Below are 19,311 nucleotides of genomic sequence, written 5' to 3'. Positions count from 1 at the left end.
TCTTTTTGCACTCATGGAAGTTTTTTCTGTAGAAGAGATTCCTACAGGTAGAATTGCTGGGTTATAGGGTAAGAACATTAAACAATTGAGTACTGGGGTGCCTGGGTGGCTCAGTCACTTAAGTGTCCGACTTTGGCTCAGGTTGTGATTTCACGGCTTGTGAGTTCCGGCCCCTCGTCGGGCTCTGTGCTGACAACTCAGAGCCTGGAGCCTGCTTCCGATTCTGTGTCTCCTTCTCTCTCTGCCCTTCCCCGCCTTGTTCTCTCTCTCTCTCTCTCTCTCTCTCCCTCTCTCTCTCTCTCTCATAAAAATGAATAAACATTAAAAAAAAAAAAAGTAACCATTTGGGTACTTACTCCAAATTACCGTCCAAAAAAGTTATGTGGTTTTGCATTCTCGCAAATGATGATAGGAACTGTGTTCCCACACCCAGTCTAATAGGTTGAAATGGTGTCTCATTATTATTATTATTATTATTATTATTAATTTTATTTTTTTTAATTTACATCCAAATTAGCATATACTGCAACAATGATTTCAGGAGTAGTTTCCTTAATGCCCCTTACCCATTTACCCCATTCCCCCTCCCACACCCCCTCTAATAACCCTCAGTTTGTTCTCCATATTTATGAGTCTCTTCTGTTTTGTCCCCCTCCCTGTTTTTGTATTATTTTTGCTTCCCTTCCCTTATGTTCATCTGTTTTGTCTCTTAAAATCCTCATATGAAGGAAGTCATGATATTTGTCTTTCTCTGACTGACTAATTTCACTTAGCATAATACCCTCCAGTTCCATCCACGTAGTTGCAAATGGCAAGATTTCATTCTTTTTGATTGTCGAGTAACAACTCCATTGTATATATATACCACTTTTTCTTTATCCATCCATCCACTGATGGACATTTGGGCCCTTTCCATACTTTGGCTATTGTTGATGGTGCTGCTATAAACATGGGAGTGCATGTGTCCCTTCGAAACAGCACACCTGTATCCCTTGGATAAATGCCTAGTAGTGCAATTGCTGGGTCGTAGGGTAGTTCTATTTTTAGTTTTTCGAGGAAACTCCATACTGTTTTCCAGAGTGGCTGCACCAGCTTACATTCCCAGGTGTCTCATTATTTTAGCACAATAAAAATAATAAAGTGATAACATGCTAAAGCTTCTTAAAAAGTTAACATCTTTGTACAGATAAAAGGGGTTTTTTTGCATTTGTTTTTTTAGCCATCAAAAATTATATCATTAAAATGTAAATTTCTATGATTATTCTAAGGTTGAGCTGCTTCTTGTATCTTTAATAATTACTTGTATTTTTTCCTATGAGCTATCTGATTATATTCTTTCCACTATTTTATTTTATTATTTTATTTTTTTAATGTTTTTATTTTTGAGACAGAGAGAGACAGAGCATGAACAGGCGAGGGGCAGAGAGAGGGAGACACAGAATCTGAAGCAGGCTCCAGGCTCCGAGCTGTCAGCACAGAGCCTGATGCGGGGATCGAACTCACAGACTGTGAAATCATGACCTGAGCCGAAGTCGGACGCTCAACTGACTGAGCCACCCAGGCACCCCATATTTTTTTAAATGTTTATTTTTGAGGGAGAGAGTGTGAGTGGGGCAGGGGCAGAGAGAGAGGGAGACAGGGGATTCAAACCAGGCTCCAGGCTCTGACAGCAGAGAGCCTGATTAGGGGCCTGAACCCACAAACAGTGGGATCATGACCTGAGCTGATGTCAGATGCCTAGCCTACTGAGCCACCTGGGTGCCCCTCTTTCCTCAGTTTTCAGGTGAGGTGTTTCTCTTTTCCTCACTGATTTATAATTGCCTTTATGTGTATCAAGGATATGAATTCTTTGCCCAATTTGTGATTGGTCGGTTAATGGTGTTTATGGTTTTTTTTTTTCCCTCTGTAGAAATTTAAAGTTTAAAAAAAAAATTTTTTTTTTTAACGTTTATTTATTTTTGAGACAGAGACAGAGCATGAACAGGGGAGGGGCAGAGAGAGAGGGAGACACAGAATCGGAAGCAGGCTCCAGGCTCTGAGCCATCAGCCCAGAGCCCGACGCGGGGCCCGAACCCACGGACTGCGAGATCATGACCTGAGCTGAAGTCGGATGCTTAGCCGACTGAGCCACCCAGGCGCCCCCTTAAAAAAATTTTTTTAACGTTTATTTATTTTTGAGAAATAGAGACAGAACACGAGCGGGGGAGGGGCGGAGAGAGAGACACACACACAGAATCCAAAGCAGGATCCAGGCTCTGAGCTGTCAGCACAGAGCACGATGTGGGGCTGTGAAATCATGACCTGAGCCAAAGTTGGATGCTTAATCAACTTAGCCACCCAGGCACCCCAGAAATTTAAAAAAAAATTTTTTTTTAATGTTTATTTTAGAGAGAGAGAGCAGAATGCAAGCAGGGAAGGGCAGAGAGAGAGGGAGACAGAATCTGATGCAGGCTCAAGGCTCTGAGCTGTCAGCACAAAGCCCGATCCAAGGCTCAAACTTGTGAACCAAGAGATCATGACCTGAGCCGAAATCAGCTGTTCAACTGACTGAGCCACCCAAGTGCCCCAGTGCCCTAGAAATTTAAAATTTTAACTTAGACAGTCTTTTTGTCTTATGAGTTTCATGTCATTTTTAGTGGAAAGGTCTTCTCTACCCTAAAACTAGTGAAACAATCATCTGCATTTTCTTCTAGTACTTTAAGTGATTTTATTTCTTTATGATTTGCCAGCAGTGCTGGTTTTGGAGTTTTAACATCCTTGATAAAAAGACTGAAAAAAGGGGCACCTGGGTGGCTCAGTCGGTTGAGTGTCTGACTTTGGCTCAGGTCATGATCAAGTCCCGTAACAGGCTGTCTCCTGTCAGGGAGGATCCTCTGTCTCTCTCTCTCTGCCCTTCCCCCTCTGTAAGCTCGCACTCTCTCTCTCAAAAATAAATAAACATTGGGGCGCCTGGGTGGCGCAGTCGGTTAAGCGTCCGACTTCAGCCAGGTCACGATCTCGCGGTCCGTGAGTTCGAGCCCCGCGTCAGGCTCTGGGCTGATGGCTCGGAGCCTGGAGCCTGTTTCCGATTCTGTGTCTCCCTCTCTCTCTGCCCCTCCCCCGTTCATGCTCTGTCTCTCTCTGTCTCAAAAATAAATAAACGTTAAAAAAAAATTTTTTTTTTTTTTAATTTTTTTTTCAACATTTTTTATTTATTTTTGGGACAGAGAGAGACAGAGCATGAACGGGGGAGGGGCAGAGAGAGAGGGAGACACAGAATCGGAAACAGGCTCCAGGCTCCGAGCCATCAGCCCAGAGCCTGACGCGGGGCTCGAACTCACGGACCGCGAGATCGTGACCTGGCTGAAGTCGGACGCTTAACCGACTGCGCCACCCAGGCGCCCCAAAAAAAATTTTTTTTAAATAAATAAATAAACATTAAAAAGACTGAAAACAAACAAACAAACCCAGAATTTCATTCAAATAGCTATGGATTCAAATCTCAGTTCTGATATACTTGTTTTGTGACTTTAGAATGGGGTTAATGGCCATCTCCCAGAGTTACAGAGGGGATTAAATGCCACAAACTAAAGCATCTAGTAAATTTTTAATTCTCAATGAAGGGTAATTATTATAGTCATTACCATCATTCTCCCAGCTTTGAATCCTTTGTCCCTAGAAACATGTACCTTCCACCCCTTTTCATTTGTTCACGTTTTCACTCAGTCACAGTATTGTGCATCTGCTTCATGCTTCCGTGTTAAGGGGGGTGGTGATTTGAAGTTGAGTAAGACCTAAATAGTTCACAGTCAGTGGGGAAAGGGAGAGACAGATGAGCTGATGGTTATAAAACAGTGCAGTCAGTAGACTAAGATAGTGAATATTTTTGGGAGTGGTTAGGGAAGGCTTCCTGAAGGAGGTGCTATCCAAGAAGAGGGTATGTTTGAGGGCCAGAGGTGGTGAGAGAACAGCACGTGCAGGAACTACAAGCAATTCCCTGTGATTGAAGCATCAACTGCCCTCTAGGGGGTGGAAGACTGGTGGGGAGGAGTCTGTGGGTCAGGCTGAAGAACTTGAACTTTACCCTACAGGACAAATGGTAGAGTTTCTGAAGGATTTTAGCAGAAGTCACATTTACTAAAGTTAGATTTACATTTCCCACAGCTCACTGGGATGGGGTTGGGTAAAGAAATGGATTTGAGGGGCTGAGATTGGAGGCTGGATGAACAGCAGTTGCAATCCTTCGGACAGAGATGATTTTTTTTTTTTCAAATATCATATATAAATATTTATTTTTTTAACTTTATTTTTTATTTTTTAAAATTTACATCCAAATTAGTTAGCATATAGTGAAGCAATGATTTCAGGAGTAGATTCCTTAGTGCCCCTTACCCATTTAGCCCATCCCCCCTCCCATAACCCCTCCAGTAACCCTCTGTTTGTTCTCCATATTTAAGTCTCTTAGGTTTCGTCCCCCTCCCTGTTTTTATATTATTTTTGTTTCCCTCCCCTTAGGTTCATCTGTTTTGTCCCTTAAAGTCCTCATATGAGTGAAGTCATAAGATCTTTGTCTTTCTCTGACTGATTAATTTCACTTAGCATAATACCCTCCAGTTCCATCCATGTAGTTGCAAATGGCAAGATTTCATCCTTTTTGATTGCCGAGTAATACTCCATCGTATATGTATACCACATCTTCTTTATCCAGTCATCCATCGATGGACATTTGGGCTCTTTCCACACTTTGGCTATTGTTGATGGTGCTGCTATAAACATGGGGGTGCATGTGTCCCTTCAAAACAGCACACCTGTATCCTGTGGATAAATGCCTAGTAGTGCAATTGCTGGGTCGTGGGGTAGATCTATTTTTAGTTTCTTGAGGAACCTCCATACTGTTTTCCAGAGTGGCTGCACCAGCTTGCATTCCCACCAACAACGCAAAAGAGATCCTCTTTCTCCACATCCTCGCCAACATTTGTTGTTGCCTGAGTTGTTAAAGTTAGCCATTCTGACAGGTGTGAGGTGGTATCTCATTGTGGTTTCGATTTGTATTTCCCTGAGGATGAGTGATGTTGAGCATGTTTTCATGTGTCGGTTGGCCATCTGGATGTCTTCTTTGGAGAAGTGTCTATTCATGTCTTTTGCCCATTTCTTCACTGGATTATTTGGGGTTTTTTTGGGTGTTGAGTTTGATAACTTCTTTGTATATTTTGGATACTAACCCTTTATCTGATATGTCATTTGCAAATATCTTCTCCCATTCTGTCGGTTGCCTTTTAGTTTTGCTGATTGTTTCCTTTGCTGTGCAGAAGCTTTTCATTTTGATGAGGTCCCAGTAGTTCATTTTTACTTTCGTTTCCATTGCCTCTGGAGATGTGTTGAGTAAGAAGTTGCTGCAGCCAAGATCAAAGAGGTTTTTGCCTGCTTTCTCCTTGAGGATTTTGATGGCTTTCTGTCTTACATTTAGGTCTTCCATCCATTTTGAGTTTATTTTTGTATATGGTGTAAGAAAGTGATCCAGGTTCATTTTTCTGCATGTCACTGTCCAGTTTTCCCAGCACCACTTGCTGAAGAGACTGTCTTTATTCCATTGGATATTCTTTCCTGCTTTGTCAAAGATTAGTTGGCCATACGTTTGTGGGACCATTTCTGGGTTCTCTATTCTATTCCATTGATCTGAGTGTCTGTTCTTGTGCCAGTACACAGATGATAAATATTTAGGAGATACGGCTGTATTCGTGGGGTGGGGATGGGGTGAAGGAGAGGGAGAATAACAGCAGTTGCCCAATAAATATTTGTTGAAAAGATGGTTTTATGGTAGTGGTGCTATTATCTGAGAAAGAATGGGAGGGACAGTTTTGGGGGTAGAGGGTGAATCATTTTTGATGGTTTTTGAAACAGTTCAGAGATGTCTATCGAACAGCTGCCTGAAGACGTCCCTTAGGCAGGTGGAAGTAGGAGAGAAGGACTGAAGTTTATCAAATGACAGTCGCAAGTGAGGAGTGAGTGGGTGAGATTCTGTGAGGGTGGGTAGCCTGATAGGTAACCAGCCAGTATCTCCCCCAAGCCCACAGCGCCAGGCGTGGTGTGAGCAAGGTTGCCAGCGGTGGGTTCATGGCGGCAGGGGGCGCACTCGGATTCAAGGACATGAAAGGGGAGGCTGTTGAGGCTCCCAGAACCCTGGAATAAGCCAGCTCCCAAAGCGAACCGAGGGAGACCAAGCTGAATCTGGGGGAGCCCGAGGGTCCTCAGAGATCGGGCTGGCAACTACGATCCGGGAAACTCATCTGGGCTGCTGAACCTCCCCAGTGCCGGGGCTCCATCCCCCTGCCCTAGCAGTCCTGGGGACAGGTCCAGCTCTGATCAGACTGAAAGCCCAGAGTCCTCCCCACTCCACGAGCTTTCCCCGAGGCGCTGCCCGCCGCGTCACCAGAGAGGGCCCTTAAAGGAGACATCCGGGAATGGGGCGTAAGGGGGTGGTGGCGGCGCAGGACAATGGGGATGGGATAGGCAACTCTGGGTAGGGGTCCCCAAGGGGACCAAGGACAGCAGGAACGGGTGGGCGAGGGATCAGTGGATGGGAGAAAACCGTCCTAGGGTATAGACAAGCCCCAAACTCCCACCTAGGGATCCCCCAAGAGCATATTCTAGGGATCGGGCAGATGGCACCCAGAAGGGTCGATGAATCAGGAGAGCAGGGAAGAGGCATAGCACGCCTGCACAGGAGTCCGGGGATCCGGGATGTGCAGACAGCGCCTGGATGGAGAACACTGGGGACAGGAGAGCGAGAAATCAGAACACAAAGCCCGAGGCAGCCGGGGATGGCAGCGTTGCGTGGGAGAGGCAATGGAGACGGCAGGAGCGAACGACCCACACGGAGCCAGGGCATCGGGACGTGGCGCCCAGGACAGAGGGGAAGCTGGGGACTATGTAGCGGGCTGGAGTAGAACGGAGTGTAAGAGCCCAGCTGGGTGTGCGAGGGAGGCAGGCATGCAGTCCACCAGAACATCCACAGAGGGGACCGAACCCAGGGTCAGAGCTTCGGAGTAAGGCTCTAGAGAGACGCTGGGGCAATGCCCCGGGGAATTCCCAGCCCGGCTGTTACTCCAGTTTAAGGCAGCAGTAGCAGTAGAGGCAACCCACCGCTGCCCCCGGCAACCCCCCCACCCCCACCCCCCCAGCTCTCTTGTTTGTCTCTCAAGTCCGGCCGGAACCGGCTTCTGCTCGCCGCCGGGCGGGCGGGTAGCTGCTGATTGGCCAATGCCTGTTTCCAGCCCCCACTCAGCCAATCAGCGTGCGACAGTGTTTTCGTCTTGGGGTCGAAATAAAAGCTCTGGAATAAAAGGAGGCAGAAAAGGCGCCGGCCGGGCCCGATACACGCCAGTAGAAGCCGGGTGAGCTGGATCTTGGGGATCTGGGAGAAGGTGCTAGGGGGACAGAAAGCGCACGAATAGGGGCATAGGGAGAAGATGTATAACTATGAGAGGAAACAGATTGGATGAAGGTCTGCCAGGGAAGAGATGACGAATGGAGGAGGCAGCTCGGAGATGGAGGGACGAGGGGTCCGCTTCCATGGGAACAGACTAAATGGCGCGGAAGCAGCCGGAATGGGGGTCGTGCAGGTGGCTCGCGCCGCCGGTTTGAACCGGCTTCGCCTCTCCCATGCGGGGTTCGCGTGGCCGCAGCGCCTAGCGACCTAGACAGCGGCCAATGGCGCAGCAGTTCCTAGCCGTCCAGCCTATGAGCGGGCCGGGGGCGGGCCGTTCCGGATTCCCTGCGCTGATCTTGTGGTTGAAGGAACCAGCTCTGGGGAAGGGTCTCGAGTGCGGGCGGGAGGGCGCCTGTCAGGGTCCCAGGGAGTGGCAGTCCTCAGGTATGGCCCTGCCCAGGTATCCGGACCCGAAGGTGCCTCCCCTGACAGTCCCCAAGCTATGTCAGTCCTGCGGAGAGCCAGGATTAATTCCACGTCCCTGAGCATGCGTTAGTCCCTCCTGTTTTCATGCTTCAGGTTTCCTCGGGATGAGCCAAGGGAGAGGTCTGCCTGCCTGGCCGGGGCCGCTGTCCCGTAGCTGAGGGCAGACGTACGAGCCAGCCGCGGACAGGTTGGCCTGGGACCCAGGCAGGGCTGGGGCTTCCTTCGCTGTGCGCACCCACGGTCCGGGCCGCGGAGGGGTGACAAGCTGCGCGCGCTGCGGCAGCGGCCCGGGTTGGCCACACAGGCTGGGCAGGGCCGGGCGCTGACGCTGACGCTGACTGGGGTCTGTGTGCAGGTGGCTGCAGAGCCGGAGCAGGGCCGCCGCGCCGCGCCATGGCGCCCACCCTGGCCACTGCCCATCGGCGCCGCTGGTGGATGGCCTGCACGGCCGTGTTGGAAAACCTCCTCTTCTCGGCAGTCCTCCTGGGCTGGGGCTCGCTGCTCATCATGCTCAAGTCGGAGGGCTTCTACTCATACCTGTGTACTGAGCCAGGTGAGACGGGCGTCTCGGGCTCGGGGTGGTTCCCGGAGTGGGAGCTTTGGGAGAGGGCGAGATGGCAGTGAGGACCCGGCCCGCAATACCGCCTCGCTGCGCAGCGCCTCCCATTTAGCAGAAGCCCCATTTGATCGTCAGCCAGCTCAGCTGGGTACATATCATTGTCCCTGTTTTGTGGGTGAAGAAACTGAGGCTCAGACAGATCGGCTGACTTGTCCAAGGCCACACAGTTGAGGACTCTGGTAGTTCCAGAACCTCCAGGTCCGGGATGTTCTTTCTGCCACCTAGGAACCTTGCTGGATTTCTCTCCTCCTCGTGTCTGGCGTATCACTTGACTTGAACTAAATATGTTGCTCTCTGACTGTGAGAAAGAGGAACTCCTGACTCAATGGTTGGGGTGCAGCAAGAGAGAGAGGAAGTGGCTTGGCCTCCACCCCATCGAAGTTTCATCTAGAATCTAGATGTTTTTTAGGCCATTATGGAGTCTCTTAAGGGCATGTCAGCTACAATTTCTTGTCTGTTTTTGCTGCTTTATGATTTTCCAAAGGACATTTCTCCCACAGGCCATGAGAATGTCTCTGTGGCCTTCTATCTGCCTATCATGGTAGGGGAAGGCAAGGGGAGTATTTAAGGATATAACACTAGTTCTGTCCTCTCCCTTTGCTGCATCATTGGTGTTGCTGAACGCAGGTTGAGGATGCTTGTCTACAAGGAGTGTAACCCCCACTCCTACCCTCACATTCCCCCTGACCCCGTTTAAGGATCCTAATTGCTATAGGCCAGTAGATTAAGCCAAGAAGTGGGACCCAAGTCCCCACCTCTACCCTGGATCCCCTTTCTTAGGTAACCTTGATAGGAAATGTTTCCCTCTGCCCTCCTGTTGTCCCCAACAGGAGCTATCTAATAGTTGAACTCCGGAATATCTCTTCCCAGGTCCTTTGTCAGCCAACCCCTGTGCGAGTCCCCTTAGAGGGAGATAGCTTAAGTCTGTCCCTCTGAATCACACCGCTGGCATGCCTTTTCTTCCTAGAGTTCTAAATTGGGGGGGAGAGAAAACTTTGGACCAGCTCACGCTGCCTGGAACCCCATGTAGAATCCTCCTTGTTTCCCTCTCCTGACAGTCCCAGGAGATCCCCAAGTGTTTCAGTCTCTAGGCAAGCTTTGCGGGACAAGTTTAGAGCAGGAGAAATGGAGGAGATGTAGAGGCCACCTGGGAGAGAGGACAGAGAGTATGTCATTTATAACCTTTAGCCTTTAGCTACTCAGAAATATTTCCAATAGCCTAAAGGTTCTTGGCAGAACTTTCCCCACATCAGCAAGAAATCTTGGGAGATGGGAGAGTCATTCAGACCTTGTTCCTTGAACGAGCTTTCTGCTTTGCCCAAGAGATGTTAGCAGATTAAGGACTATCTGGAAGGAGCAGGTTGGAGTGTTTGGCTCCTCCCCCGCCCTCCTGCTTTAGATCATGACCCTTCCTGCTTGCCTCTTTGATGGATTCTTTCAAGGTACAGCGAGGGTTTTAAGAACAGCAAGAAACATCATCATCCCCAGATGAAGCTATTAGCATCTCGTCCAGACTGGGGGACTGTTGTGGTCGATTTTTTTTTTTTTTTTTGGACCTCTTGTGGAAGGTCTGATTCTAGGGTTTTATCCCCCAGATTGTCCACTGCTTAATTATTTTATGGTATTGGCAGCATCGAGGCTGGTCATTTCATTCCTGCCTCGACCTTGGCTTCTTCCTTCGTTAAAATGGGAGGAGTCCTGGAGATTGTGCCGACACAGTGCTGAGTTGGTGTTTAAGCCCTAGAGAGGCTTGACCCGTCCCTTCTATAAAGCAAAGTGAAGGTGAAGGGTCAGGTTGTAGGTTGAACATCAACTTCTTATCCCGTGCCTTTGCTCCTGCCTTTGATTTTGTTTTTTCTGCCTACCTGGCAAACCTGCTGACCCAGCATCCTTGACGGACAGGCCTGCCGGTTCCACTTAGCTTATCTCTGGCCTCGCTGCTCCTTGCTTCTTGGAGTCCGAGTAGCCTGTTGCCTTTGGGAGCCAGGAGTCTCCTCCATGCCTAACTGGGAGTGTCTGGAGGATTTAGGGTCAAGGTTTCTGCTTAGGCCTAATATTTTCAAACTTGGTAGGTGGCTGAACTACAGAGAAGGCTTTGGGCCATTTATTGAATTAGACTGTGAAAAACATACTGGTCTACATCTGATTGAGATGCAAATTTGTCAGCTTTTGGTTGCTTTTAGGACCTTTGATTTGGTTTGTTCTCTAAAGAAAATTTGCCTGAACCTGTTGAAAGGTTCTTGGGACTCCAGCCAGAATCTCACCACAGACACGGTGTTGGGTTCCAGCATAGTGAGGTGGGAGAAGGAAAGAAAATGCGCGTTTCTCTGTTGCCTCTCAGCTCTTTTTGCCTTGCCCACCAGACAGGATTGATAAGGACTGGGGGTGGGCCTTTGGGCTTTGCCTCCTGGTGTGGATAGGAAGCTGACTGGCTTCCCAGCCCAGGAAGAACAGGGCTTTTCCAGAACCGCATCCTTCTGGCCTCCGGATGGCTGTCGTACCTACCCACTCTTGACCTCTTTCTTCGTTCTCTCTGTCATCTGATGGCCCTCTTGGACAGGGTCAGATCAGGGGGCTGTTAATCTCCTCTTCATCTAACCTCCACGCTCAGTAAACATTTAATTGAGGTGCTGTGCTGGGGGTGTAGAGCAGTCCCGAGGGAGTCTGTAGTCTGCCAGCATTAAATACACAGACCATATAATTCCAAGAGGGGGTCAGAACTCCAGTGGAGAGCAAGGTGCCAGGAAGGAGAGCCACAGAGGGCACCTGGTTCAACTTGGGTGTCAGGGCCTCTCTAATGTTTAGAGGGCCAAGAGGGGTGAGTTGGGAGAGGAGGGGGCAAGGAGAGTGGGAAGGAGCCAAGGCCCATTGGGCCTAGGAGGCCACTTGGGGAAGTTGGATTTTATTTAATTAATTAATTATTTAAAAAAAAATTTTTTTTAATGTTTTTATATTTTATTTTTGAGACAGAGACAGAGCATGAGCAGGGGAGGGACAGAGAGAGAGGGGGAGACACAGAATCCTAAGCAGGCTCCAGGCTCTGAGCTGTCAGCACAGAGCCTGATGTGGAGCTCAAACCCATGAACCGTGAGATTCTGACCTGAGCTGAAGTCGGATGCTCAACCGACTGAGCCACCCAGGCGCCCCGGGAAGTTGGATTTTATTCTCAAGGCAGGAAGAAGGGACAGAGGCAGAAGAGGGTGACCATCACGTTCACCTATTAGATTCTTAAAAATTGTTGAGGTCTTGCCACATTCTGGGCATGGGGTGGGGTGGGGGGGCGGTGGAGCCGCGGCCTCTGCCTGAGGAAGTCTCAGTGCAGCTCCTCCGTGGATACCGAGGCAGATCCCAGTTCTGTGCTCTTGACCACTGCAGTCTCTCTGCCTGTGGTGGCAGGGGAGCTGAACCCCTCACGAAACAAAGCTGGGCCCTGAAGGGGCAGAGGTGCTGCTGTCACAGCAGGGAAGCAGAGCCAGGACTGGTCCCCTGCAGGTGGGCTGAAGCTGTAGATGTGGACAAGAGACATTCCCTGTTGCTTAGAGACCCTCTTTTAACGGTCTCTGCCTCACTCAAAGGCTGCTGGCCTTTGATAGCTTTTGAAAACCCACCCTTTTACTTGTATTGCTGTGAATGTGACTGTTTCCATCCCTCCCACCCCCCACCCAGTGTATTTTGGATTAAAAAAAAAAAAAAGTATTCTGTAGCAACGGGTAAGGTCTAAAGGCTGGTGCCCTCGGCCTCAGGATACATCACAGAAAGGAGCTGGCACCCTCAGCGTCCCTTCCTACCACCCCTGCCTTCCTCCTGTCCATTTCGTGACCCAGTTTCCCTCCCCCACATCCGCTGGCCCCACCTGCCGTCGTGGTGTTGCATTAAGGTTCTGTTCAGCTTGGGTTATCTTTCAGGGAGGATCTTGGGGACGGTCCCATTCACACTGGGTGTCATTAAGAGCCACCTGGTGCTGTCCCCGACACTGTGACAGCCTTGGGCTGTCTCCATTCCCTCAGCATATTTTCTCTGAAATGCCTCTAACTCAGGTGGTACAGCATCAGCACAGCCTGAAGGTTAAAAGCAGGAACTTTGGAGTCTGGCAGCCTGGATTCAAGTTCAGCTTCCCCATAATGTACTGTCTGGGAGACCTTGGGCAAGCAACTTGCTGGTGTCCTCGTGTGGCATCTGGGTGGGGGTGAGAGGGCACTGAGTGAAACAGAATGAATACCACTGAATACAGCAGCCAGCATACACAGGCAGTCCGGGACCACAGCAAGGGGCTAGGCCCTGGCCTCCCCACGATGGCCCTCTGACTGTCTGTGTCCTGCCTTTTGTTTGCTCTGTGTCTGAGACTGACCTCTCACCTACATCCCCCTGTTGGACTGAGATGCTGCTTCCTGTTGCCGGATAGACTAAGGATTTGGGAGACAGACAGGAGATCCTGGGGCAGGGACCATCAGCAGGGAGGTCCAGGGGCCTGCATCCTGGGTGGAGGGCCCAGTGAACAGCCAGTCAGAGAAGGGGGCTGCTCAGAAATTTGGAGGGGTCTCCAGCCCCGTGTCCCTCGCTCCCTTAAGCATCATGCAGCCAGCTGTTCTGTTCCTCATTCCCTTTGTTTCTCTGGGGCGGGGGGAGCTCCCTCTTTGACCCAGAGATGTCAGGGGAACCTGAGTGGGGTCATAGCACCCCCTTTTGTCCCCTACTTTCACTGTGCAGATTGTGTGCGAGTCTTCTGGGAGGAGGGCTGAACAGTGCAGGCATTGTTCTCTCTTCCCTGCCCCTAAGCAGCCTCGAAGCTATTTTCTCAGCACACTCGGGCCACACCAATTCCTTGCCTGTCCTCTTGATTCACCTTTCCCAGCTGGGCTGGGCCAGGCCACCCTGGCCGCCCACTGCAGAGACAGACATCTGTTTGATAAACAGGTGCAAGTGAGGTGCAGAGCAGGCCGGTTTGGAGTGAGGCCTGAGCTCTAGGCTGGGAGCAGAGGGGCACCCCAGGGCTTGACACTTCCTCTGTGCTTATCTGTTTGTGTCTTTCCTGGCCCTCGGTGGCCCAGGTGAGAGCAGAGGGAGAGGAACAGCTTGGGTGTGGCTGTGTTTGGGCATCTCCTGGATCTGTGACTATTCACGTGGACTGTTTACTGCCAACAAAGCTTGTGGGCTCACCAAAGATTTAGCCCCCTCTAGGAGCAAGGGACACTTTTAAATTGCTTCATGAGCAGACGAAGAGAGGCCACTGGGACCCCCCACCCCAGGCTGATCTGTTGCTGGATATCCCTGCCTAGAGGCAGGAGGGCAGAGGGCCAGGCAGCCCTGTTGGCAGGGAATTTTTTAAGGAGAGAAAGCCGGTGGCCCAAGGTGTGTAAGGTCCCTGCTCCTGTGTGCAGTGACTGTAAGATGAAAGACGGGGGACAGATATCCTTCCCCCTGGTGTTGCCTTTCTCCTTATGAGCTTCTCTGTCTAGCCATCTCTAAATAATTCGAGATGTTTCCGTGGACATCCCCAGTTATGGCAAATCAGGGAGACTGCTTTGGGTACATTGCCTTGGGATTTATCTTCTCTCTGTTGGTGAGTATCATCATGGATTTAGGAGTCCAGCTCTGGGGAAACTGAGGGTGGACACCCTGGGGCCTCTACCCAGAGATGGTGCTGCCTGGCTCCATCAGTTCCCGGTCCAGCTCTGGCTCTCTGCCTGTAGCAGCAGATCCTGCCGTGCTCCCGAGTCCTGAGTTATTTTGTGTCATTTATTTATTTATTTATTTATTTATTTATTTATTTTTAATGTTTATTTATTTGTGAGAGAGAGAGAGCGCGCGCACGTGTGTGAGCAGGGGAGGGTCAGAGAGAGACGGGACAGAGGATCTGAAGAGGGCTCTGCCAGCAGCGAGCCCGATGCGGAGTTTGAACTCACTAACCGAACTGTGAGGTCACGACCTGAGCCGAAGTCGGACGCTCAGCCGACTGAGACATCCAGGCCATTTTGTGTCCTTCAGTGCCGTCATGGGCTCCAGACCCTGCATGGCCGCAATCAGGGTTCGCCAGCCAGTGATCCTGGGCCCTGAGGGGCCTTCTGCACCCATCCAGCCTGTCACACGTGTGCTGCTTTGCCCCTATCTGCACACCAACGTGGGGATGGCTGTTGCTGTGTGGGGACCCCCGTCCTCCCGCTTCCTGTTGCTGCTGGCTGAGCTGTCACCAGAAACCAGTGCCAGCCTGTGAGGCAGCCCCGCCTCTGCAGAGGCTATCCCACAGTGGATGAGCGGCTCGGGCCCGCTGGCTAAGGCAGGGTGTGTGGTGGTTCTGACCCGGACGCTGATGGACTCAGATGATTCTGTTTGTCCTGTGTTTGGGCCGTCAACATGGTGGGGCCTCTTTTGGAAAACTGGAAGTGGCAGAGATTGGGGGTGGGGGGAGAATCTGGCGTGCTGGGTCTTGTTTCTGTGGCTTTAGGAGGTTAGCAATGTGCCTATCATCTCCGTACGTCCCCTCTATTTTCATGGTTCCGTATGTCCTAGTTCCTTTCTTCTCTCTGGGGCCTTTTGGCTGTTGTGATCTGACTCCGTTGTTTTCATTCATTCAGTAAATAGCTACCGTACACCAGGATCTGGGTGAGGTGCTGGGGACACGGCCCCCAGCCTAACAGGCGACTAGATGCACATTCATGCTACGCACACACAGTTGTGGGACCCTGCACCCAGTTATTTTGTCTGGCTCTGCCGCCACCCAGGTGCACCCTCCCAGGACTCCCATGATAGTAATAATAATAACTCATAACTATTGTTCATTGAGTACTTTCTACGGCCATGTGAGCCCCAGAGCGTTATCTGGATTTTCTCATTTATCTCCCGGGCAGACTCTAGGGGGTAGATACTGCTATTACGTTATGCCATTTTACACATAAAGAAACTGAGATAGAGTGAGATTAAGTCACTTTTCTGAGGTTATACAAGTAGGAAGTAGAGACACAAAATTGGAACCCAGAGGCCAGGTTGTAGCACCTCACCCTCAACCAGTGTGCCCCCAGCAGGGCTTGTTGGTTAGGAGGTTGGCATATAGCATGATTCACCTTAAGTGCATCCTTTTCCGTGACCCTGGGGCAGCCCTGAGAGGCCTGGGCAGGCCTTTGCAGCCCTCAGCTTTATAGCCCTGGCGCCAGAGGGCCGCAATCCGGAGTCAGGCAGTTATCTGGAGAGAGGTGTTTCCTTGACTCTCCCGGTGTGACCTCGCATCTAATCAGAGGCTGCTCCTCGTGGGATTAGTCAGCATCTCTTAACTAGCAGTCAGGGAGGGAGGGCTTCTGTGCCACCTTCCGGCCTGCACTCCACCCTCCAGCCCTCAGCTGCTCCATTGCTTCTTCCTCCCTAGTTTTTGTTGTCTTGGTGCTGGGTGGATTTTGGAGAGGCGGTTAAGGGCTGAGATTGCAGCTCAAGATTGTGGCCACAGGGGACAGCAACACTTGACCCCAGCAAGAAAAATAAGAAAGGTGAACCTCAACGAGTGAAAGCAAGTAACTTGGGACTGTTTTAAAAAAATCTTTCCTGGGGTGCCTGGGTGGCTCAGTCGGTTGAGCGACTGACTTCGGCTCAGGTCATGATCTCACGGTTTGTGAGTTCGAGTCCCGCATTGGGCTCTGTGCTGACAGCTCAGAGCCTGGAGCCTGCTTCTGATTCTGTGTCTCCCTCTCTCTCTGTCCCTCCCCTGCTCATGCTCTGTCTCTGTCTCAGAAATAAATAAATATATAAAAAAAAAAATTAAAAAAAAAATCTTTCCTGGGGTGCCTGGGTGGCTCAGTCAGTTAAGCGTTCGACTTCGGCTCAGGTCATCATCTCACAGTTTGGGGGTTTGAGCCCCGCATCAGGCTCTGTGCCGACAGCTCAGAGCATGGAGCCTGCTTTAGATTCTGTGTCTCCCTCTCTCTCTGACCCTCCTCCGCTCACTCTCTGTCTTTCTCTGTCTCTCAAAAATGAATAAACATTAACACATATGTTTTTTTTAATTGAAAAAATAAAAAAAACCTTTCCCAGGGATTCTGTGACACAGTATGTGTGGTGGTCGATGCTGTGAAAATACCCGGGAGAGGTAGCAGGTGTAGGTATGAGAAGTCTCCTGTACTTAGCAGTAAAGGAGACCCGCTCACTCTTCCCTTTGGTTGACCGAGGAGAACCGGAGTGTTGCGGTGAGACCAGCAGCCTGTGCTTGCCAAGTGATCTACGATCGACCGCCTACATACTGGCTGCTGTCCATTTCCAGGGACAGAGCTGCTGAGGAGGTTTTAGCCCACCTGCGGCCCCACAGCCTACACTGGGTCCTGAGGCCTATTCTTCCAGAGCATAGGTTACTCTAGAATGGGACTCCCAAGCTGGGGCTTGTGTGTTTCAAGGGACACATAAAACTCCTCAAACTGTGGACAAGACTTCACATGCATTTTCTGAGGAGCAGGAGTAGAGCCTCCTCCGTTGGATTCTCCAAAGGGTTTGTGCCCTCCACAAAAGACCAGGGCCTCCACCTTATCGCTCCAGGGGGCTTGGGCCAGATGGACAGCCACACCTGCTGTGGGGGAGCCAGAGCCAGCCCTGACATTTCCAGTGGGGTCTGAATGTGCATTTGCCCTCTGATCTTTGGGAATCCTGGCCTCAACCCTGTGGTCAAGTTTCCCTCCTTCTGCACACACAGAGAATGTCACCAACGGCACAGTGGGGGACACGGAAGAGCTGGAGCACGAGGAGGTCAGCTGGATGAATGGCTGGCTCAGCTGCAAGGCCCAGGATGAGATGCTAAATTTAGCCTTCACCGTAGGCTCCTTCCTGCTCAGCGCCATCACCCTACCTCTAGGCATCGTCATGGACAAGTATGGCCCGAGGAAGCTCAGGCTGCTGGGCAGGTCAGTGCAGGAGTTGGGGGTGGGCAGGTGGGACTCCTGGGGCTGAGGTCCCCACTGTAGGGAATCCTTGTACCTGCTATCAGATGCACGGTGGACCTCCCTAAATGCCCACCCGGAGTGGGCTTCCTACTCATTCCACCACCAAATCAGTAGGTCCTGTGATCCTTGAGACATGCCAGTACTGCATAAAAAAGGATCAGGGCCCCAGGCCCGCCTGGGAGGGTTTGGAGTTGCTTATCATTAAGAACACTGGTTTCTACCATCTTTTTGGCCTCTCCCATCAGAAAAAAAGATTTTGAACGTGTACGTCCAATATAAGCATGGAATTATCAATTATATACACATATGCCATTTTTAATGTTTTATGTGCTTTATGATGCATGTACAAAAAGTGTCAATTAAAGTGGCTAAGATTAAAAAAAATAAAATAGTTTCTTTTTTTAAAAATTGCAAAAAAAAAAAAAAAATCACTGAATTCCAGTCCTGAAACCAGTATTGCACTGTATGTTAGCTAGCTAAAATTGAAATTTAAAAAAATTTTGAAAAAAAAAAAAAAAAGGCGATAAAGCAGAAGTCCTCCTGTTTCCATCACCCCCCGGCACCGCAGTGGTTCATCTTGTGCACTTCCTGATATGGTCCGTAAAGCTCCAGTCTGCCAGACTCAGGGTCAGTCCACCAAGAAGCTAGCCCTCTCAGGCCAGCGTCCTCCCCAGACCAGGACCACTGGGAACGATCACATGCAGGGCAGTGGGTTGCAACGGGTGAGGCCTGTGACCGTGAAGGGCATGGGTAGGGGATCAGTTTCACTCATTCTTTGGAGCTTGAGAGGCCTCTGTCCCCAGGATGGAGCCAGGCAGCCAGGACTCAGAAACTGCCATTATCTCCCTCATGCTCAGTGCGGTTCTGTTCCTCCCCTGGCGCAACGGGCAGAGGAACCTGGAGAATGGATTGTGCTCTCTCTCACTTTAGAGCTTTGGCCTCTCCAGTCTGACGATGGGAGGGGAAGGCACAGGGGACAGTGGTATTTACCAGATCTGCCTTCGGGCCTTGAATTGCAGTTTAAGACACCTCCTAGCTATGAGACTTTTGAGAATGTAGTTTGTTTATTTCTTTCTTTTTGTTTAGTTTTCTTCATGAGTAAAACGGAGCCAATTATACTCCTTAGAAATGTTAAATTAAATGAGAGAATGTATATGTATTTTCTGAAAACATCTGACCTATAGTAAATACTTCCAAATAACACTATTTACAACAATAATAAATAATGTACTATTTCTGCTTGGTTTTAGTGCCTGCTTTGCTGTCTCCTGCTTGCTGATTGCATATGGAGCAAGTAACCCAAACTGTGAGTATGCTTTTCCTCTACTCTTTGGTCAGGGACTGGGGAGAGAGTGCCCAGAGGTGCTCACAGGTCCATCTGCTCTAGGAAGCCATGCCAGGCCTTACTGCTCAAATTAGAGGGGATGCCTGTTAGGCCTTCACGCAGTTACTTATCTCAAACGGGTGGCTGGGTAAGACAGCAGTCCCCCAGACAGCTTCTGAGAGAAGCTCCTGGGATGTACCATGCTCCCATCTCATCACAAGCCAAGCCAGTCCCTGATGGCCTCATTGATGCCAACCCCAGACAAGTTTCTAAGAACCAGGCTAGGGGCGCCTGGGTGGCGCAGTCGGTTAAGCGTCCGACTTCAGCCAGGTCACGATCTCGCGGTCCGTGAGTTCGAGCCCCGCGTCAGGCTCTGGGCTGATGGCTCGGAGCCTGGAGCCTGTTTCAGATTCTGTGTCTCCCTCTCTCTCTGCCCCTGCCCCGTTCATGCTTTGTCTCTCTCTGTCCCAAAAATAAATAAAAAACATTGAAAAAAAAAAAAAAAATTAAGAACCAGGCTAGCTGAGGGGTGTGTCCAGAAGTTGGGAGCTGAGTCCCCTGA

General features: G+C 50.1%; 1 protein-coding gene across 4 annotated transcripts in view; it reads left to right on the top strand.

The window, feature by feature from the left end:
* Positions 1-7,262: 7,262 nt before the first annotated feature.
* Positions 7,263-19,311, top strand: part of SLC43A2 (solute carrier family 43 member 2) — a 40,422-nt gene continuing 28,373 nt past the window's right edge. The window contains exons 1-4 of one of the 4 annotated variants that reach the window (XM_058705618.1): positions 7,263-7,373; positions 8,250-8,447; positions 17,179-17,386; positions 18,676-18,731. In XM_058705618.1, the coding sequence (XP_058561601.1) occupies positions 8,288-8,447; positions 17,179-17,386; positions 18,676-18,731 (424 nt within the window). In that variant the 5' untranslated portion in view covers positions 7,263-7,373; positions 8,250-8,287. Of the gene's footprint in view, positions 7,374-7,737; positions 7,853-7,971; positions 8,082-8,249; positions 8,448-17,178; positions 17,387-18,675; positions 18,732-19,311 lie in introns of those variants that run through there. The other 3 variants (XM_058705617.1, XM_058705616.1, XM_058705619.1) reach the window with 3 other exon arrangements.

Source organism: Neofelis nebulosa, chromosome 16 (assembly GCF_028018385.1).
Source record: "Neofelis nebulosa isolate mNeoNeb1 chromosome 16, mNeoNeb1.pri, whole genome shotgun sequence".
In the NCBI taxonomy this organism is placed as follows: domain Eukaryota; kingdom Metazoa; phylum Chordata; class Mammalia; order Carnivora; family Felidae; genus Neofelis; species Neofelis nebulosa.
The sequence above is the reverse complement of the archived record's forward strand: the minus strand, read 5'-3'. Positions and strand labels throughout refer to the sequence as shown.